Source organism: Hyaloscypha bicolor (genome assembly GCF_002865645.1).
Source record: "Hyaloscypha bicolor E unplaced genomic scaffold K444scaffold_56, whole genome shotgun sequence".
NCBI classification, from domain to species: Eukaryota; Fungi; Ascomycota; class Leotiomycetes; order Helotiales; family Hyaloscyphaceae; genus Hyaloscypha; species Hyaloscypha bicolor.
In genome coordinates, this window is record NW_020194558.1 from 2,458,827 (window position 1) to 2,480,982 (window position 22,156).

The following is a 22,156-nucleotide window of genomic DNA, read 5'->3' on the forward strand; positions in this document are numbered from 1 at the left end:
AAAATTAATATAATATAGGTATTTCTAGTTTATTTTTTCTTTATAGAGTAAACTACTATCCTAAATTTATATAAAAGTTCTAATTATTTTTTGAATTAAAATATAAGTATTTTTTATTTTTATTAAATTAAATATAAAAAATAGTAGGCGTCTTTAGGCTAGATTATAATACTAATTAAATACTAAGATTTTTTATACTTATTTTATAAACTTGTAATTCGAGATATATTATATTTAATAGGGCTTTTATATTTAATTACTTTATATTATAATAAAATATCTTAGTATTATAGTTAGGAAAGTTTTATTTTATAATCTTATCTATTATTTATAGATTTTCTAGCTAATAAGTCTTAATTAATAGCTAAGAAATTTATTAGCTACTTTATCTAAAGCCTCTAGAAATAGGAAGTTATCTTAATAAAAACTTAGTATTAAAAATAGGTTTAACTAATTAATCTAAATAAGAAGTTTATAGTAGAAATCTCTATATATAAATAATTTCATATAATAAACTCAAGTCCTTATTTCTAGTTATATAAATAAGCTATATAAGAAACTTTTTCTAGTTTATTAAAGTAGTTTCTATTTCTAATTATATAAGTTATAATATATAATAAATTCAAACTTTTTTTAAGTTATTTTTAGAAGAATTAGTAAGCTTTTCTAGATAGATTTATTAAGGCCTTAGTTTTTAAAAATATTAATCTAGTTTTTTTACTCTTTCTTTAGGTAATAGTTTAGCTCTCAGGAATTATATATAAATATTAGAATAAATAAGAAGATATACTATATATATTTTTTAGATAAATTAGAATAGAACCTATAGGATTCCTATAATATTTTTATTAAATCTATAATACTAGCTAATAAAGACTTTAATAATCTTAATAAAACTTAAATTACGAGCCTAGCCTTTAGATTTCCTATTTAACTTAAAGGTTAAGTAGTTTATAATAAGTTATCTATTATAAAATATATTATACTCTTTTCCTAAAAAGTACCGGGTACTAGTAATAGTCCGGAAGCCCTAAAGCCCTTGAGATTCTTTATAAGTTTCGGGCTTTAGGACTTTTCTATAGCTAGCTAATTATATAAAGTTATATAATTATATAGGTCCGGTATTAATATAAAATAATTAGTAATTTTATATATAGATATAATATAGTTTTTAGTATAGCTAGTCTAATATATTATATATTTATATATAAATACCTATAATTTTATTATTATAATATAATATATTCTTAATATATTCTTAATATAAATTTTTTTTTATAACCCTAGACTTTTAGGAGCTTTTTTTATACTAAAGATAAAATATATAATATAATTTAAGTATTAAACTCAAAAAATAAAAAATTATAAAGGCCCTAATAATTATAAGACTTTATAAACTTGAATAAATTTAAGTATTATAAAAATATTAAATTTAGTAGCCTGATTTTTAAATTATATAAAAACTAATTAAAAAGTATTATTTTAAAGTATTAATTATAAATTTCAAGTATATATATATTTATAAGAAAATAAGACCCAAAATAATACTAAACTAATTATAAGATATAAGAAAAAATATATTAGATATTAGGTTTATTTTTTTTTAATTATTTTAACTTTAATAGATATTTATATATAATTTAATAGATATTTATATATAATTTATTAGATTTTATATAATAGGTTTACTTAAAAGAAATAAGGTTAATTAGCCTGGAAAGTTTAATAATAATAGTTAGACTTTTATCTAGTATAATAGGCAGAATACTAGTAATAGCCCGGGTATTTTGGGTTTTATTTATAAAGCTAAAAATATTATATCTATTAATTCTTTATATCTAATAAGGAAAAGAAATAATATATTTATATTTCTAATATATCTATTATTATAGAGTAATACTTATATAATCTATAAGATTAACTATAATTTCTTTTATTAAAGAAGAGAATAGTAAAATTAAAGAAAAATCTAATAGCCTATTACTATTATTATTATTATTACTATTAGGATTAGCTTTAGTAATACTTTTAGTAGTACTTTCTATATTATCTTATAGCTTCTAGAAATTAGTAAATAGAAAAGAATTCTAATATATATAAATTAATTAAATCTAAAAATAAAAAAAGGATTTATAAAAGAAATAAAAAGTAAGAGCCAGAATTAAAAAAAAGAATTATATATATATTTTTATTTACCTACTAGTTTATTAGATTTCTTCTTATTCTTAAAGTCTCATATCTATACTAGTAAGTAATACTTTTCTAGGCTTTTTAGGCCTCTTTAGTCTATTATTTAATCTCTTTAAGTTATTATACTTTCTAAGTATTTTCTAGCTCTTTATAAATAATTTTAAGATAAAAATCTTTATATAAAGTTTTCTTCTAAGTATTTTCTAGCTCTTTATAAGTAATTTTAAGATAAATATCTTTATATAAAGTCTTATTCTAGTATAAAATAAGGAAAATTATTCAAATACTTTTAAAGCCCAGATATATACTATAATAAGAAAAGTTAAAGATAATTTAAATAAAACCTAGTAAGACTATAAGTTCTTGGGCTCTTTTACTATTAGGATTAGTATAAAATACTAGTTTATTTATATTATTAATAAATTAATAATAATAAGTAGGTTTACTAATATAAAGAGAGAAATAAAAGAATAGCTATTAAGAAACTATATTAGAAAGGTAAAAAAGACTTAATTATTTATTTTAAATTAAAAGTTACCTATTAAAAAACATTTATTAGAATTCGTATAAAGAATTTAGTAAAACAAATAAGAGAAAACTTATTACTAACTTCTTTAGAAAATTAGATAGTTCTTTATTTAGCTCTCTAATTCTTTATATTATTAAATACCTACTTATAAAAAACTAGCTATAAAACTATAATTTATAATTCTATAAGACTAGATCCGGCTATATTTTGATTTATGAAATCTTAAAAGGCTCTAGATAGCCTATTACTAGTATAAGAAACTATAGCCTAGATAATAGCCTGGATAACTCTTATATTTATAGCCCGTTAAGCTTATATAGTAATATAAGTATTACTAGAAAAGTAATTAGATTAAGTAATATAGCTTATAATAAAAGGAAATATAGAAGAAAGTAGTTATAGGGCTATTAGAATAGGAGGAGCCTAGAATAGAATAGAAATAGTATCTGGCGGCTATATAGTAATAATAACTAGAAGAATAGATATAGTAAATATTTCTAGAAGAAAAAATATAAAATAAGAATATTAAGAAAAGCTAAGGATCTAAAATATTCTAGATATAAAGAAAGAGGCAAATATAGGTAGAATTTCAAAGCTATAAGGTTTAAGTCTATTAGTATTATTATTCTAGATAAGTAAAATAATAGCTTTTATATTATATTTATTATTAGTAAATTAATAGAACTTGTAATATTAGATATTATTATACTAGTATTTGGCTATAAAATATATAATATTAGAATAGGTTTTAAGAAATAATAGTATTATTTTAAAAGATAAGAATTTAAAAATATAAAATATTTATATAATAAATAAACTTAATAATTCTATTAGTATTATTTTTAAAAATAAGAAAAGGATTTCGGAAATAATATATTTAATAATAAATAATACTTATTTTAATATATCTAGTTATTTTATAACTAGCTTATTTAATTATTTTATATTATTAGGAATATTACTAATAAAGGGCTATTTCTAGATAAAATCCTGAATTATTAGGAATTATATAAGTATTTTTCTGGCCTATATATTACTTATATATTTTATATTTATTAGAATAACTTACTTAAGAATCCTATTTCATATAATAGTAATATTATATTTACTAATTAGCTTCTCGAACTCTCCTAATATTAGTAGCTACCCTAAGGCTATATATACCCGAACTATATATTAGAGCTAGTAATAAGCTTAAATATATAATCGGTTACTATTTCTATTAGTATCTCTTATATAAATATTAGCTATATTTATATTATAAGATATAAGCTTCTAATAGTATTACTCTAGTATTTCTCTTAGTAGAAACTTATTAATATCTATATTAGTATATAAGTAAACTATTTATATAGAGCTATATAAGATTATATTACTTATTTTAAACTAAATAATTATTAAGGATTATATTATAAAGCTCTATATCTATAGGGTAACCCTAGTACTATATCTTGTCTAGGGGCCTTATATATAATCTAAATGGCTTACTAGCTATTATATTAGGCCTAGATCTGTCTTTTCTAATTCTATAGATATTCTATAAGTCTATAAACCTATATATCTCGTTTTAGATCTATTATATATAAAATACTAGTAAAGTAATCCGGTTTTATAAGTATTAGTAATTATAATTCCTGGTATAAGCCAGTTCCTAAAAGTAGTTCTATATATACTAATTAGAATTAGTTATATAATCCGGTATTATAATACTAGACCTAATAGCCTTAATAAAAAGTAATATAATTATTAGTATCTAATACTTTCTTCTAATAATAAAAAGAATAAGAAATAGATATAGAGAAACGGAATTACTTATATATTATTAGTATAGCTAGCTTTTCTAAAGCTCCTATTATTAGAATTTAACCCGCTAATTCTCGGTATTTTCCCCAGAAATAAAGTAATTCTTTATATATATAACTAATGAATTAGCTATCTGCGAGAATATAAAGTATACTTTAGTAATAAGAGAAAGTTTAGAGCCTTAATTAGCCCTAAATAAATAAGAGTAATAGCCTATTTAAGTATAAATTTAAAGATATTATTATATAACTAAATAGGTAATCTAATTAGAGATTCTAATATATACCTAGATAATATTATATAAATAAGTATTAATATAAGTATATATCTTAATCCCAAATAATAATAGCTTATTATATTTATTAATTAACTAAATCTAATCCGGTCCAAATATAATATATTCTCTTTTTTTAGACTATATCTATTATATTTATAGTATAATTACCTTAGGATCCAGGAGTTATAATATTATATATAAGCTCTTTCTATAAATAATAAAATATATTAGTAAATAAGGCCCTAATCTTTTAAACTAGGGCGAAATAGTAAAATATAAAAAGGCTAACCGGATTACTAGTAAACCTTATTAACGGAAATATATATATAAATACTGCTATTTATAACCTATAACCCGCCTATTATTTAGCTCACTCTATAGTATTATAAATAGTTATTTATCTGCCGCTTGCCTGTCTATTATAGTTATATAGTAAATAAGACCAAGCTTCTTATATATATAGATAACTCTAGTAATTAAAGCTATATAGCCATAATCCTTAAGATCCTTAAGTATTTCCTTATCTATATTTTCCAGATAATATAGGATTATAATCTATATATAAAGAAAAGGCATATTTACTATTTAAGTATATATTTAGATATTTTATTCTTGTAGTTAGTATTTAATTATACGGGTATTAATATTAATTTTCCATAAATCTTTTAATCTTATTATAATTATTTCATAGAAAACGTTTATATAAGCCTATTTAATAATAGTATTATAATATAGTAAAAGATTTATAAAGTATTATAGTATTTTAATATAATTGAATAAGATATTAATAGTATTAATATATTATAAGTTCAGGCCATATATTACTATTACAAAGCACTTTTAGTAATATAAGCGCTAAATTACTAGAGTAATAGTGAGGCGTACCCTAAAAATAGAGGGGCAGGTACGTACGATTGTCAGAAATCAGAAAATCAGAAATCGAAAATCAGAAAATCAAATCTCGCTTCTCTGTTTTGTCGACTAGCTAGCTGTGGGCCTCAGTAGCTCTGGGTAATTTGGTGCTTTTGATTATTGTCTCTTCTTGCGATAAGTCACTTGATCAGGAGGGATGTGAATGAGAAACTTCAATACAATTTGGTAAGATTCAAGATGGGAAGTTCGTTGATACGGACACAGGCATGTGAATAGGTTGAAATAACTCGAAATTGGAAATGGGCCAACCACTATTATCTCTCTAACTCTGGGACCCGCCCAATCTATTCCATCCCCAAAACTTCAGGCAAAAAGACAAGATGACCTCTGACCTGCAGTGGTTCCCCACGCTCAACTTCCTTCCCAATCCAAATCCAATTACGGAATCGGTAGCACTGGGCACCCGCCGCGAGAGAAGCACGGTTTGCGGACGACTTTCGCTTTTGCTACAGAAAGTTTCTAGTTGTCTTATTTCAAGCCCATGTACAATGCTCACATCTCGGGTGTCCACAACTGGGGCAGCTGGAGATCCATCCGTATATCCAGATCGGATGGATACAGTTGCAACAGTTCCAACCATTGTGCGACATCTCATCAACCATTTGAGAAGGGTCAATTTCTTTTATTTTGTTGTTGCTGTTGGTATTGAGTCTGGGTACTGAGATGCTGTGAAGTTTATTATATGATGTAGTTGAAGGGTGGTATGTTGTGTTGAAAACTTCAGGAGTTAGTGTAAGAAACCACAGAAGAGACTTACTTCCAGAAATGGGAGGCACATTTATAACTTCACATTTTATCCTTTGAGTTCTATGCTTTTCCAAGGATCCGAGATAAGAGATAGGAGTTGGAGCTCTTATTCCCATCGAAGATTTATTTATGGGTTGGTTGAACATACTTTACTATCCTCGTGCTCCAATAATCGAACTGTCAAACATATTGTAAAGGACATTCATGGCAAGCCTCCCTGAATCAGCCTTTTGATTGCATTCAATAAATATCTTCGATTAATACCTGTGATCACAATCATTCATCGGTCACCAGCGCATGATATTTTGGAGATGAACAACCAAAGGTATCACATTTTAATATATACAAACATCTCCGCCCCTCCCCTGCACTCCACTCTCTTCCCCCGCTTACTCTCTTAATCACTCCCCGAAAACGTAATCGCCGTACTACTTTGTCCCGCGGCCGCCTTATCCAACGCAACGTTCGTCGCCAACTTGGCCTGCTGCGTCGCCAGCTCACTCTGACTCCCCGTATTGCCCTGTGCAACCTCGATCTGAATCCTCAGGACATCCGTCTGCAACTTCAGCACCTTATTCTTGATCTTCCCGTTTTGGAGGGCGGTCCCGGCTGTGGTGCCTGTTCCGCCAGCCGCAGCAATCGCATCGTTGAAGCCGCCCGTGCCAGTCTCTGCATCTTCGGAGACTTGGGCTGCTTTGGCAATTATGGCGAGGTCGGAGGCGGCTACGCCGGCGAGGTTGGTTTGGTCGACCTGAGAAGAGGTTAGTGAGAAACGAGAAGGGAGGGTGAGGAGGCGTACGGGGAACGCGGCGTTCACTTCAGCGAGGGCGTTGCCGGCTACTCCGCCGGACACATTGAAATCGTCGTAAGTCTGGACTTTTAGTACACCTGCTGCTGCTGTTGCGGCCTTTTTATCGAGGCTGATTGGTGCGGCTAGGGCACCGGCGAGCGAGAGAAAGATCGTGAGTGTGGTTGAGAAATGCATGATAGTTGATTATGCCAGCTGTTTTCGGCTTTCGTAAAGAATGGATATGTATTAAAAATGAATATGTTGGTTCCGTTTGGTTTGGAAGAATGAGAGAACAAAGTTTAAAGATCGGCAACAGCCCAGCTGTGAATAAGAAGAATAGTACAGTATAAACAGAAAGCGAATGTGGAACCGTGCCAAGAGAAGGAGGGGGAGGACAGGTTTATAGATTTATTAGATTTGATTGATGAGATATGATTAGATTCAATGCTTATGCTTACTCTCCCCCTCTAATTAAATGTAACAGTGGGTCCACAGAGCAATACATTCTACCATACAAAACTCCCCGGTCAAGAGGGCCCACTGTTACATTTAATTAGAGGGAGAGTACTAGCAATTGTTATCTTACTGGAGATGACACTCCCCCTCAGTTAGGTTTTCAACTTTATTTCAAAACGGGACATTTTTGGGAAATCCCCGAATGAGAAGATAGGATGACAGAAAACAATGGTGCCATGTGGGTCGCAGCTTACGAAGGCGGGCATCTGACGGGATAATAGGGTTGAAGGATTTGAAATGGCAAACAAGTTTGGATGGTTTCCCGACGTTGAAGGTTTGAGTTTACCAGATCATTGTTTTGACAGGGGTTTAAGCGATGATCGGGAGGGAAAAAGGGGGCATCACGTGCTAAAACCCATGTTTCGGAATCATCGGAAAGCTTGAGTGCTCATCATTTCTGAGCCTAAGCCAGACAAGCCTCGGTAATCGACAGGTGATACAAGTTCACCACAAGCAACTCCCTGAAAAGCTTCAAATCAAGCCTTTCACGCCGCATCTCGTCCGAGTCCCTGCTTGTATCGCGCCAAAGCGCGATCCCTACTTTCCTTGTGGTCCACAATTCTCTCCGGGTATCCTTTCCTTTTCGCTTCATTGCCCTTCCCTCTTGCATGTGGATCGTGTATTGCGTTTCCTTGTATCCCTTCCAGCTCCGGAACCCATTTCCGAATGTATTCTCCACCAGCGTCAAACTTCTCGCTCTGAAGGAGAGGGTTGAAGATCCGAAAGTATGGCTGTGGATCCACTCCTGTTGATGCGCTGAAACCCCAGCCGCCATTATTGGAGGCAAAATCGCCATCGATTAAATGCTCCATGAAATATCGTTCTCCCATTCTCCAATCGAGAAGGAGATGCTTGGCGAGGAAAGACCCCACAATCATTCGACACCGATTATGCATGTAGCCGCAGTGTTTGAGTTGCCGCATTGCGGCGTCGACGATAGGATATCCAGTTTTCCCGTCGCACCAAGCTTTAAAGTGCTCATTATTATATTCCCAGTCGATATTAGTATACTCGGGTTTGAAAGGTGTATTCATACTAGGAGCAATCAGCAGAGTCGTTAGGAGAGGGGCCGAATCAAGACCTACCAAACGTAAGGCCAGTGTGCCATGACATGCTTATAGAAATCCCTCCATGCTACTTCACTAATCCAAGTTTGAATTCCTTGATTTCCTCCATCCAGCTTTTTCGTACTATTGTGGTCTCGTGCCGTGCGAACACACGTTCTTGAACTTAATGTGCCGCTTGCGAGGTGTACACTCAACGACGAAGTTGCACCTTTTGCGGGGAAGTTTCGGTTGTCAGAATACCCTCCAATGCGCTCATCACAGAATCTCTTCAGACGTTCATGCGCCTCGTGCTCTCCTGATGGCCACATTGATCTGAATCTTTCCTTCTCCTCCTCAGTCAACTTCTTGTTCTCCGGCGCACTTGGAATGTTGCTCTCGAAAAGCTTCCGCAATTTCTTCCTCGCACTCTCCGGATTCTTTCCCGGCTCGTCGAACAAATTCAATACGTCGGCATGTCCGTGAATATAAGCAACCCACGCTCTGAACCATGGAGTGTAAATCGAATACTGTCTGCCCGTTCCACTCGCCAACTCCCCAGGACTGACCACACAGGTGTCGGGCACAACATCCATCGCAATTCCCCGTTCCAAGCACGCCCTCACCAAGCTCGCCTCCCTCCTCAACTCATCAACCTCATACTCCACGTTCGCAAACAAATGACTCGCGCCCCATACATCAAGCAACTCCAATATTCTGTCTGGAATCTTCTTCCTCTTCTCCACAGTCTCGACGTAGAGTGGGATATCCAGCTTCGCCAAATCCGACTTCAACACCTCCAACGTCCGGAGTATGAAATCCACCCTCACTGGAGCTGTCAAATGTGCCTCGAAGTCCTGCGGACTAACAATATACATCCCAATCAACGGGACGCCCTTCTCCTTAGCTTTCTCGCTCGCCAAATGTAAAGATTTATTATCCTTCGTCCTCAAATCGCATTTGAACCAGTGAACCACCGCGTCCTTGACCTGTATCTTCTCCCTCTGTTCTTTCGTCCCTGACAGTGCCGCATTTAGGAGCTCGATAGGACGTGTAATTTCACCGTTGTTGTAGGCCAGTGCTCGCGCGTTCGACATTTCGTGTGGGTAATATTTTCGGAGGACGATGCCATTTTCCTCTGCTTCTTGAGCTTTGGGATGGGGTTCCTTGATATGGTCATTGGTCCCGTCAAGCTTGGACTTCTTCATTCCATTGGAAGTTGGTTCGGCGGACGTTGAAGCTTTCCGCTTGCCATTTGTGATTGCTTTCTTGGGAGGCATTGTGAGAAGAGGAGAGCTCGAAAAGGTGTTTTTGGAGATTCGGAGCTGGGGAGAAAGAAGTTGATCGTTCTTGGTGAGATAGATCGAAGTTCTGCGAGCGGAGCATCCACTACATGATCGAAGCGTAAGCATCAATTGATCCTAGACGCGGTATGGAATTGATGGAGAGAACACGTCTAAACTACAGGAGTTGGAGCTTGAGCTCGATCTCACGAAGCACGCATCAAAGGGGAAAATCAAATACGTCAGTGATCGAGGCTAATGCAACTGCACCTCGCTAATCGGCGCTAGTCCCCCCTGTCTCCTGGTCTGTGCATTATCTGAAGAGGAAACTGAATGGAGACTAGAGATATAAATAATAAGGTTATACGTAGTTGAAGAAACAGAGAGATAATGTTCTCATGATCCCCTGGAAAATTCGGGGAGCACGGTATCGTAAGTCAACCTAGAAGTTGTCCAAGGCTTTTGGGATCATAGACCATATTGATGAACAAAATGGGGGCTCAGGATTTGAATAGCTAGCAATATGGGTCGTAAAAGAGTAGAGGAAAATCATAGATGTTGTCAAAGTGGGCGATCTCAGAATTCAATAGGCGGTGAAACAGGATGTTCTCCCGTTTGGCGCCCGATGTCATCCCGTAGCTTCATTCTGCCAAAGGCGGTGAGCGCCAATTTCCACCACTCGGGAGTCGGAACATCATCATCTCCTGCAGCTGAACGAACATTTTAAAAATGCGCTCGCTGCAGACGTGCAACAGAAAAACGTGATGAAACAGGAAACCTTAGAATTATATTGGCAACTCGAGGCCAAATTGGCAGCAAAGGTCTAGTCATTGCTCTTGGATACTTTCTCTCGGTTTTTGCTTGAATAATTTTGGATCAGAGTCGTTCCTTCCTTAAATCCATTTTGGGCATAACGCTTTCCAGATTCAGGGGTGGTCTTGGATGGATTCCAGGCGTCACTTCAACAGCATGCATCTTCTTCCACGAGTCACCCATGCAGCTAACGATTAAGAGAGTTATTTGTAACGCAATGCTTGCGACGACCCTGGATTCTCCTGCCGCTCCCTGCCGCTCCTTCCCTCCTCTCTGTCTCGTCTTCCTTGAACCCAGAAAGGGGACCCTACCTTCAAAATCTCCCCACCGCATCGTTCCCAAACGTTTAATTTGAGGCTCTCTCTACTAGCAAATAGGCCGCGATTTAACCAAACAACATGAAATATCTATACTTGGGAACAAGCGAGCAACCAACGATGTCAATATGGGTTAGTGGAGGCTGGGGAGAAAAGTATCACACATGAAGACTGGGCCTGAGACCCACTAACGACAGGGGAATAACTCTATTTGAGGAACTAGGGATGTTTGCGGAGCATGGACAAAGGGCACTGAAAATGGAGCAGCATGGAAAGGCGCTCGGATGGTCCAAGTGCTTCTGATACTCCCTTCCTGCTTTGCGTTTGTACTTGAATCACTGAAGTCTGTGAACCTTGTGCTTTGCATCTGTGATTTATTAGAATTCAGAAACTAAGGCCCCGGAGGAGAGATATGGCTGGCAGACCCGTGCCATGAGTAGCGGCCTCTCTGGCCACCATGTCAGACGAACAGCACGAATATTTTCAGGGTCCCACGGGTATCTCGAAGGAAAGGCCGTTGCTTCCCCACAGTCGAAATACGATGAAACACTCTAATATTTGACGCATGGCCCAGTGGATGCCATAGAGGCAATACCCATCGATAATACCCACCGGATAACCGAAGGCCACCAACTACTAGCCACAGTGACAGGTGACGAGTGCGGGACGGCCCGACTGCAATAATTAAGAAGGAAACAGTCCAAGTCCATCCAACCGATTTATGCCTCTTCCAACACCATAGCCAACGAATCCAAACCATTAATTGTTGATGGCCGACGTGAGGACCAATGGAACATGGCAAGGATCCTTCGAGTAGGTCGTTTGAAGTCCCGCCCAAACAGCAGGTTGTCCACCAGGCAATCCAGCACCAGCAGTCAACCTATCCAACTCAGCCTTCATCTTCATCGCTGCCCGAACATTAGAAAATACCACCGTGGCATTCCCACCATTATACAACCAAACCAGCTGAACGTCTTCCTCTCCCACAACCTTATTGCACAAATTCGTCAAATGCCGCTCCCCAAACACGAAGAAGAAGCCTTTCTTGACCATTGTAAGACGTCGGCTGGCGTTGATCTTAGGGTCCCCCATAGCCTTGATCGCCTCGTCAGCTGGGAAAGGGTCGCCGCGGACAGCGTCCACAATGAATCTGAACCGTTCGGGTCTGCTCTCAGCCCTCTCCTTCTGAAGCACTTGGTGGAACACCTCAGCATCCCTAGCATACTGGAAAACTACGCCTGCGAACTTTGCTTGTTCCACCTCATCGAAACCAAAAGCGATCTGGACAAGAGGGCCTTCCTGCACTCCATTGGAGACGTCTTGCAGACTGAGATTGTTCGGGAGGTTGAGTAGGAAGACTACGCGCATTTGCTCGGCTTGAGATTCAGGAATTACGACCTTGTGGCGTTCAGAACGTATGACGCTCGGAATTCGTCCGACTGGTTGGAGGCGACTTGAGACAGGCCGAGTCGGGTGCAATACGACGACGCCAGTGTTGGGGTTGGCGGCACTGGCGATGTTTGCCCAGGATGTTGAAATGGGGACGAATGGCGCTGGCGTGGCAGGAGCTGGCGCAGCTGTTGCATCTGAGTTGGCAGACTTTTCAGTTGTACTACCAGCATCATTGTTGGAGGGCAGCACAGACTCCTTTGGCGTAATAGTAGCGCTGGAAGCGGGAGCAAACTCGGGAGCTCTGGGAGACGGGGTAAACTCCTTTGGAATTGCCACTGATTTTGCTCTAGTAGCGGGTGTTGTGTACTGGGTGACAGGTGGTATGTTTTCCTTTGCCTTCTCCTGTGGATCGGTGCTTGAAGCTGGAGATGGGTGACCATGGACAGCTGGTGCTCCAAGAAATGCTCCAAGGCCTGCTCCAAGACTATGATAAGGTGTGTATGGAGGCGTAGGCGGGAGCCGAGCAGGTGCTTGAGTAAGAGGCGCCAACAAGCGTATCGTTCGTCCTGGCGGCGTAGCCATCGAAGTTGTCAAGTATTCTCCCTCAAACCTCATCCCATGCATTCCATTCAACAGATTCTCTGCCTCCTCAGCCGTGGCCATAATAGCCCAGCGGAATGTGTGTTCGCTGCCCAGGGAAATTAGGCATGGAACTTTCTCCACCTCGCCGAAGTTGGCGACGAGTATCTGAAAAGGTCCATTCTGCCATGCGTGAGGTACGCCTTTCACGTACACGGCGCGGTCTTCTCGCTGTTCCAGCCTGTACGCCGCCGGGATGCCGGGGACGCAGCGGTCGGAATGGAGAGGCTCCTCGGTGATCCAGGTATCGTGGCCTTCGACCTGCTCGCGCAGGATGTTGTCGAGGAGCTCCATATGAGGAGTGACTGAGAAAGCAATGTCGTATGCCATGGTGGGCGTGGGAGTGTGACGTAGCAAGTTAATGGTTTGTTCCTGTTGTTGCAATTTGATGTTGATTTTTGGCGAACCGCGCTAGTTTGTCGTCACAACTCTGTGGGAATATTGAAGATTCACGATTCACCTGATATATCTTATCGGAGTGGAGGTGGATCTGGAATCGCGACCTGTTTAATGCACTGAAGGGAGGCAGTCAACCACGAGTAATGGACTTTCCTTGTTCAAACAGAGTTGGCCCAAACTTGGTAATTTAAAGAAAAGGCTTTGTTTACTTGAATGGTCGAGTCAGAGGGAGTACAATGCTTAATTATCATGTATTCCTGTCTAAGTGTATAAAAAGAGAATCGGAAATACAAACGGATTTCGTAATGTCTGCATTGGAAGAGCTAGTAAGTGGAAGCGAAAGATTACGAGAGGCGTGTTGGGCTCCCCTTTCATCCTGTGTACTTCGATTTGGTCGAAAAATTGGGAGCTCACATTGGAAACTTAGGGCCTGTACGCCGTGTTTCCAACATTCATTTAGAAACTGTGATTTTAGATATAAAACATAAATTTGACACCCGCTCTGACTCCGCTAAATTTCCTGAATTGGATCTTGCCAACTTGATTGGTACTGTTTTCTGACAGAGACCGAAAGTAGTTATCGGTAATTGCCAGTTCAAGGCCTCACTTGAGAACCAACCCTCTTGACTTCGAGTTTGGAAGCTAAAGGCAAGACCGAATTCACGCTAAGAGGGAGTGAGCTTTGAATATACCAGAGGTTTTGGGGTATTCAAAGAGGCTAGATCTCTTTTAGACGTTGAGATCTGGGGACATTCGGAGCAGGATGACCGTTATTGTACTGAAAGCCTCGAGAAGTTCAGGAGGGGACTACTATATTGCACTTGAAGCTTCAGTGCATGATAGTGTTGAGTCAAGCACACACAGAGCTCCCGAGTTTGATTGAACCAGGCACTGACAGGTCGCAAAGCTCTTGGAAACTTTGCAAGTATTCCCACCAATCATATGACGGACAAAGATGTATTACTAAGATGTATCACAGCAGAGACATGAGATAGGGGCAAAGATAGCCGAGATCTGAATAACAGGATTCTCGATGTGAAAGAAACAACTGTGCATACATCGAGAGGAAACCAGAATGCAATAGAACATTCAAACCGATGCCAGGTTGGCGCAAATGCACCCTTCTTTTGTTTCTGAGGTTGTTCTTTCGATGTAAGATTTACAGTTCGATAGGTTGCCAGGCTGGGAGAACAAAGCAAAGGTACGACATCCGCAGGACTTGGTGGCCAGGAAACAATGCTCCACTTCCAAGTCACCGCGACGAATACGAGGACGAAAGAACCCCGGACCCCATCCAGGATCGGTACTATCCTCGCTATATTTTCCCAGCATCCCTTGGAGAATACCATTTGAGTTCCCATTTCACATGTTAGCGAGCTCGTCCATCTCATCGATAGAACCGCTGTCACTTTCGTCCGGTGGAAATTCTGCATCCTCCAGGTCTACGTTGCTATAATCTCCTTGGTGATGTATCGGCCCGGTAAAATCCCCAAGCCGATTCGGCCCGTACTTGAGGAGCATTATGCTGAGCTTTGGGCGAACCCACTCGGGATTTGCGGCCTTCTCTTCCTCACATTGTTCGACTATCATGATTTTATATTCATTTCAGTCTTCCCAGTAATCCTCATTTTCCATCGCGCTTTCGAAGTGTATATTGCCAGGGTGGGGTACGAGCCTTTCGACATATTTGCAAGTGCGTCCTTCTCTAAACGTGCCAAACGCCGGCGAAGATGTTGAGCCGCCTCATTGTCAGCATCGTTATCCACTGTAGATCTGCTCGGAGCACCAGCTTCCTTCTCGCCGGGCCCATGTCCACTACCGATGTTCTCGACCTCACTCTCATCCGTTGAACAGTCCCAATCAGTGACATACGAGTCAGAATCATGAATATGATCGTCGATATGATCTTCGAATATGACCAGTGTGGAATGGGCAAGCCCTTTGAGCTTCCGCAAAATGGTTGTCAGCCAATAACATAGACCTGAGAATTTGACAGCAGACTCTATGAACCCCGCATACGTCTCACTGGGAATTGCAATATGCTGAACTCGATTCGCAAACTTTGTGCTGAGGAGAGATCTCATTGGCTTCTGCAAGACGAACACTGGGTCGCTGATGAATATTGTATCTTCCTCAAAATCCACATAGGTATCGAAAGCCTTGGTGTATCCTTTCAATGCCTCCTTGAGTGCTTCTCTCGAGACTTTCCGTGTCGGCGGAAGCCGTCCGCAGCTGTATTTCCATGCGTGCCATGTGTTTGTGCTTGACTCGTAGAAAAGCTGGATTACTCGGGGTCGAAGTTGAGCAGATCTGGCCCAGATCATGCATCGCAGCTCCTTTGGCAGTTCGGAAAATATAGTAAAGCTTGCTGGAGCTGTAGACTGCAATTTGGATGCCATGAGTAGTTTGTGACAATGGATAGTATGTTTTGTGCAGGCAAAAACATGAATAAAGGTACCTTCATACATGTAAAGTGATGAACCGATGTCAGAAGCCCCCCTGCCTGCAATGCTCGCCTCCACAGGCTTTGTCAGCCAAGCGGCCGAAGATCCGCTCTTCCCAAGACAACATTTTCAAACTCGCTGCCCTTCAGTTGTGATATCACCAAGACATACACAGAGGCAAGTTTGCGTTACTCCCTTGGCTGGCACTGGCAAGCGCATTCGATCTCTCTCGTAATTGGCTTCCCATTTACTGATTCGTCGGCGTCACTTTAGGAACGCCTCCCGATAATATCTCCAAAGTCCACGGCGACGCGGCCGCAACACCTCCCCCGCATCGACCGCCCTCTTTGAAGTACATAATGTCAATGTACGAGAGTCCTCCCGATGGCCATGTTAGCGGCAATGGTATGCATGAGCTCGAGCTCGGCAAAGCCCCACAAGCTTGCATGTCATGCCGCAAGCAGAAGCGGAAATGCAGCAAGACGCTGCCGGCTTGTGCTCTTTGCGAGAGGATGAATCGGCATTGTGACTACTCCAACGCGGCACCACCTCCTTCGTCGGAAGACTTCAATGCTCTTCGGCAGAAGCTTATGGAGCTTGAGTCACGGTTGAACGGAGGTGGCATGAATCCACAAATATCTCCTTATGCTACACCTTCCTCCACCACAATGGCCACCTCGGACAACCTTGGACCACCTGTTCCCGCATTTACACCACCACAAGACGCTCCCTGGCAAGGCATCCAGAACAGATTTCCAGCAATTGCCTTTCTTGATAGTGATAATTTCAAATATGGGGGGTATGTTTCATTTCAGCTGCTTGAGGACAAAGGACAAAGCTGATGCAAGGTATCCCCTTTAGCATCGTCGTTCCAAAGCCATCTTTGGAGATACCAGTTGTGAGTACCAGCCGTCTCTCTTTCTAGACCATTCACTTCCTGGAAGTTTTGCTTTCATCAGAGGTTCTGTCCTTCACTCGCATCTCTTTGTCTACTTCCGATAACGAGATGTAGCCGTTTGGGCGTTATCCGTTGTTGCAAAGTCGCTGTCTTCGAGCTGATCTTTACACACAAATTACGACGATTCCCTTCGCTCGGATCTTCCTCTCGTCATCTGAACTTTCCAACGTCCCTTTCATAAGATTAGATAACGAGAACCCGTTGTCTGACCTGCTTCTCGTCATCTCAACTTTCCCCTTTTTCTGGTCTTTGTCTTGGCTTGGCCCGATACTTACTAATACTATTAAAGGATGTCCTTGAGCTCTTGGGAGACGCAGCAACTATACAAGCGACAATATCCGAATACTTTGCAACCATTCACAATTGGATGCCGATTTTCTCTCAAAAGCGGCTCACCCGAAATATGGTCAACCCCCTTTGGGAGGCTGGTCCTGACCTTGCGCTTTTGTTTCTTTGTATGAAACTCATAATCTCACGACCACAGGATGGCATCGAAAGCTCTCAACACCCAATTTATGTGTCGGCTAAACGCTTTATTGCTCTGCTAGAGGCTACTGGTGCAGCAACTTTGCTCATGCTCCAGGCCAACATTTTAGTTGCATGGTATGAGTACGGACAAGCCATTTATCCAGCTGCGTACATGACTGCCGGTTGGTGTGTTAGATATGGCAACATGCTGGGCATCAGTGGCAACAAACATGCTACCGATTTACTCGGTCGCCCGGTAAGAATGATTATTTTTCCACCTCAAGCAAAGACTTACCATGGAAATAGGGTACCTGGACTGAGCAAGAGGAACGGATGCGAACATGGTGGGGTGTTCTCATTGTCAACAGGTAAGAAAATCTTCATTTCAAGAAATAAATTTTGCTCATCCCATTGCAGGATTGTTTCACTTGGTAGCCAATCATATGTTCTTAATTCTCAAGAGCCCAAGAGTGACGATCCTCTGCCTGTTAATGATTCTGCATGGGTAAGTTAGCACAGATCGAGCTATATGAGTTTCAGTATCTTACGTTTGTATTAGGAGGCTGGTGAGATGACTGCTGCCAGACGAGCCGTAGTCGGCAGCCCAATCAGCGAGCCCGTCACTTCATTCCCACGCTTATGTCAGGCTGTGATAATGATGGGAAAAGTTTTCTCACATCATTATGGAGACGAATTTGCCTCTGAAGCCGACCAATATAAAGCAGCAAGTGAGCTGTACTCGGCGGCCTCGGCACTTGCAAGAAAGATCCCAGAAGAGGCAGACGCAGAGCAGGATTTTTTCGGTTATGCTAGCGCGACAGCACTGACGTACAGCACTCTATGTTCCCTTTGCGAGGTGTATTCTTGTCCTAAAGGAAACTGCAAGTTAACCGGAAAAGAGTCGTCAGAGATGCAAATCCAGGCCATCGAAGGTCTGAAGACCGTATCCGGCACTATTGTCAATTTCGTTGACCATATCAATGCCAACACACCACTTAGCCAGGAGCTAGATAGAATCAGCCCCATTATCATGGACGCGCTGTATTCTGCTGCCGCAAACTATGCGTGGATGGTTCGTGAGAGCGGCGACGAGGTATACCAGAATGCTTTAGACGCCATTAGACTTTGTCTAAGAAAGCTTGGAACTCGCTGGAGAAATGCGGCCGAGTACGTGCGCATCTTGGAGGCGCAGGAGTTGTAAAGAACCTATTTCTTTGACCCATCCCTCGAGCTTCTGTTATCACTGGTCGGGAGACTGTCCCGTCTCCGGGCTCGCTCCCGGCTCCCTCTTCCCCGAAAAATTATGTTGCTAATTTACTCCAGCTCCTATGCCGTTGGTAGCGCATCGTAAGGCGGATGATATTTGGGCAGGGAGTCAGGCGAGGATGGCAGGGAAACCATGGGCGGGGTAATTACGACATTCACATGAATTCTGCTGCGCCCTGGCACACCTCACAAATATGGCGAACCTTTACTGTAAAGATTGCAACACACAAGCGTTGATCTTACTCTGCCCTTGTTGCTCTGTGTCATATGTCCCACTCCCTTCAAAATCGATTTCAAGGTCAAGGCACCTCTAAAGCAGAAGACGATCAGCGTTATTATTGCTTTTGCATTCATAGTTGTTTCTTCTAATCTCCTATTCTATAACTTCAATCGTCTATAAAAACAACGTCTGTACATGATTCGTCTCCCATCTCAAGAAATCCCCCAAATCATGTCCCAAGTTAAACCCCATCGGGATAACCTCAATATCCTTACTTGGGTCAGGGACCACAAAATCCAGCATTGGACTTGGCGGTAAACTGTCTGCAAGAGACCCCTTTCTTTGCACCTCATTCATACTCCCAATCGCTGAGGTATCCGCAACCACGATTTTCTCTGTATCAACAATCTTCTTCAAACACTCGCTGGGTCTCGGTGAGATTCCTACTTCTTCAGCGCTAACTTGCTCGATATCCTCCTTCCTCTTCCTCCTCAAACTATCTCGTCGTTCTCCTCGAACTTTCAAACTCTTATCGCCAACCATCCTTCCCCACCCCTGATACCCAAACCCAGCCCACCAGTGCAAAATCTCATCCGCCTCCCGCTCCATCCCTGCTAATTCTGCCCACTCTCTTTCCTCCGTCTCATAGCTATCCGCATACCCATCAATCCTCCCCGTCCCCGAAATCGCCATCTGGAACGCAGTCCAATCCAACGCTTCCTCATCGGACTTCGTATTCGGCTCTCGGAATGGAATCGGGACTCTGATAGTCCCGTGCCGGAAAAGGGGTGAAGTGAGAGTGAACGGTGCGCAGGGGAGGTAGATGCAGTTCTCTTCTACTCCTGGCTGTGGAGAAGAGGGTTGGAAAATGGAGGAAACGGAGGTGAATTGCTTGGCGGGTGAGAGTGTCAGGGGTGAGATCTCGGGGATTGTGGGGAGACGAGGGACGTTTCCTGAGGTGGAGGGACGACGGGAGATGCGTTGTGGTGAGGGGAAGGTTAATTCGTTGACTACCATTCCTGCGTCATTGTCTGCGAACTGGACTTTTCGTGGCGGGTTAGGTCTCGAAGGTCTCTTTGGATGTCGCTGCGGTATTGCTGGGGGTGGCAGGGTCGGACTTGGGAAATGAGGAGCGCACTTTTGAGCAGCATCAAGCCGATTGGAGAGACTTTCAAGGTAGAAGGGCTCTGTTGGTGTGTCAATATCATCCTCTGCTTCGGCAACACGAATTGCATCTACGGATTCTCGGTGCTCGATAGAGAGTCTGATGCTTTCTTGCAGCTGTTGCAGTCTCCCGGGCGTCAACATCTCATCGACCTCTGTTCGAAAGATCTTTCCGCTTAGCACATCCACCACATTTGTTGTCATATCATTCAGGGTCCATCTCGACGGCGAACTTGCAACCGGTGGAGGGACACTTCGCAGCGCCCTACCTAAGAGATTCCGTTTCGCTGGCTTCTTCTTTTTGGCAACGGACATTGACCGCAATGCTTGCGTTTTGAGAGGAGTTACTGACGGTCTTGGATTTTTTCTCGGGATACCTCGGATTTCTGAAGCATTGCGTGCCACAGGTACGTCGTCGTCCCAGCCTCGAGTCGCGGCCTTTGCATCGGCCAACGCATTTCCAACGGCCTGGAATGCTGCGTCGGTTTCTCGAATCAATTGCTCGACGTTATCTGAGAAGTCTTCCATATCTGAATCGTATGTATATTTGAGGCTTTGTGTTGGTGTGTTCTCCTCATCCGGAGCTTCCAGCGCCAGAGCTCCAATGAGGTCAAAGGTAGATCCTGCAGCAATTGTCGCTGTCGAGCTCTTCTTTCGGCCTGGTTTCGAAATACTTGATTCCGGTGATCGCGATGGAGAATCTGAGAATATGAGGCGCCATGTTTGCGCATCGTCCGAAGCTTTCTCTGGGGGCAATGGAGGGAGATAAAGAATCTCGGGTTCATTTGATGCGGGCAATTCTTTTGACAAAGGCAGCTCGACCGCGGCTGGATTCGCAGCGCAATCACAACTGCACAAAGAAGTGGCGGAGGAATGCGCAGTTGCGGCTGCCGTGCGATTCTGATAAGCTCGTACTGTCGCCTGGCTGTTGGTTCTTCGAAGTGGTGCATGGTCAATCGAAGGACTTTGAGACAGCCAAGATAGTCTCTTAGTAGGGTTTGTGGACAGTTTCCTGTCCGTGAAACAGAGATCTTCGAAACTATTGCGAGAAGAGTCCCGAATTGGAGGCTTTCGGTGATGAGAGACGAATCGTTTGAGGCGCAACATCGTGCTTGGAGCCTTTTCGCGCCGTATCGAAAAATTGGGTTTGGAAGAGATGGGACTGAAGAAGAGAACGCAAGCCAGTGGAAGATTGCGATCTCGTGACGACATAAAAATATCTGACGACGATGACGCGTGTTTGTTTTGGAATGACATTACTGTAGACAACATCTGGAGGTGACTGAGGGCGATGAGAGATATGGAGTGCTGGAAGCTTAAGACGCAGGCCCACTTCACTTGATATGTGGTAGCACAGATCTGAGCAATCCGGGAATGCAGCCGAAAACAGTTGGAAACCCGTCGGTTTCTCCATTCGCGTGCTTGACAGGAGTGCATCGCGGAAACTTACTTAGGGCCTAAGGATGGTGCCGTAATCGTATATCCTCCACAGCGAACGAACATCTAGACTAGATGGTGATCAAGCCACCAGGAGAAAGTTTGTACGCCATTCTAAGCATTACGTGGGATTGGTCAATGCTGGGTACAGCTCGGTCCGGCAGTGCTGAAGAAGGCCCTGCATGGTACTCTTTAAGACGAGACTGGCACTGCAACAGATGGCCAGAAAGGTGAGCTATCACTCCACCCGATAATCCACCCCATCAGAATATTGGATAGAGCCCCAAGAGGGCCAAGAAGTTCTGTCGAACGCAGGGGAGCTGCAGCTCTGACCACCTCTATCGTCTCGCTTCCTCCATGTGGTCGCTCAGGGGAACACAATGTCCGGGCCGATACATGCAGGATGCTCATGAAAGCGCGATAGTAACGAAATTGTTCCCAACGGCTACCTGCAGCCAACCCATTGGAGAGCACGCTCGCTCCAGAAAAAGACATGAAGTTGGAAGAAACCGTTTGGGTGCTTTATAC

At 41.2% G+C, this 22,156-nt stretch overlaps 6 protein-coding genes across 6 annotated transcripts; 1 reads left to right on the plus strand and 5 right to left on the minus strand.

Moving 5' to 3' along the window:
• Nucleotides 1-6,808: 6,808 nt before the first annotated feature.
• K444DRAFT_662662 (uncharacterized protein) lies at nucleotides 6,809-7,646 on the minus strand. Its single transcript, XM_024886728.1, has 2 exons — nucleotides 7,279-7,646; nucleotides 6,809-7,230 (listed from the first exon to the last, which is right to left on the minus strand). The coding sequence occupies exons 1-2, from the start codon at nucleotides 7,462-7,464 to the stop codon at nucleotides 6,877-6,879; spliced, it is 540 nt and encodes a 179-aa protein (XP_024738543.1). The 5' UTR covers nucleotides 7,465-7,646; the 3' UTR covers nucleotides 6,809-6,876.
• A 624-nt stretch (nucleotides 7,647-8,270) lies between these two features.
• On the minus strand, nucleotides 8,271-10,108 carry K444DRAFT_525843 (uncharacterized protein; the record flags this gene model as incomplete). The annotated part of the gene is made up of 2 exons (XM_024874487.1): nucleotides 8,271-8,820; nucleotides 8,871-10,108. 2 exons carry the CDS (start codon nucleotides 10,106-10,108, stop codon nucleotides 8,271-8,273), a joined length of 1,788 nt encoding a protein of 595 aa, XP_024738544.1.
• A 1,505-nt stretch (nucleotides 10,109-11,613) lies between these two features.
• K444DRAFT_587854 (uncharacterized protein) lies at nucleotides 11,614-13,566 on the minus strand (the record flags this gene model as incomplete). Its single annotated transcript, XM_024878037.1, has 2 exons — nucleotides 11,614-12,840; nucleotides 12,970-13,566. 2 exons carry the CDS (start codon nucleotides 13,564-13,566, stop codon nucleotides 12,001-12,003), a joined length of 1,437 nt encoding a protein of 478 aa, XP_024738545.1. The 3' UTR covers nucleotides 11,614-12,000.
• Nucleotides 13,567-15,151: 1,585 nt separating this feature from the next.
• On the minus strand, nucleotides 15,152-16,259 carry K444DRAFT_375059 (uncharacterized protein). Its single transcript, XM_024872309.1, has one exon. The coding sequence runs from the start codon at nucleotides 16,137-16,139 to the stop codon at nucleotides 15,258-15,260; it is 882 nt and encodes a 293-aa protein (XP_024738546.1). The 5' UTR covers nucleotides 16,140-16,259; the 3' UTR covers nucleotides 15,152-15,257.
• Nucleotides 16,260-16,265: 6 nt separating this feature from the next.
• K444DRAFT_611881 (uncharacterized protein) lies at nucleotides 16,266-19,126 on the plus strand. Its single transcript, XM_024880027.1, has 8 exons — nucleotides 16,266-16,292; nucleotides 16,389-16,914; nucleotides 16,977-17,013; nucleotides 17,363-17,797; nucleotides 17,848-17,909; nucleotides 17,959-18,046; nucleotides 18,101-18,738; nucleotides 18,865-19,126. Exons 2-8 carry the CDS (start codon nucleotides 16,475-16,477, stop codon nucleotides 18,890-18,892), a joined length of 1,728 nt encoding a protein of 575 aa, XP_024738547.1. The 5' UTR covers nucleotides 16,266-16,292; nucleotides 16,389-16,474; the 3' UTR covers nucleotides 18,893-19,126.
• Nucleotides 19,127-19,201: 75 nt separating this feature from the next.
• On the minus strand, nucleotides 19,202-21,448 carry K444DRAFT_628660 (uncharacterized protein; the record flags this gene model as incomplete). The annotated part of the gene is made up of 1 exon (XM_024882941.1): nucleotides 19,202-21,448. One exon carries the CDS (start codon nucleotides 21,446-21,448, stop codon nucleotides 19,202-19,204), a length of 2,247 nt encoding a protein of 748 aa, XP_024738548.1.
• Nucleotides 21,449-22,156: the final 708 nt, after the last annotated feature.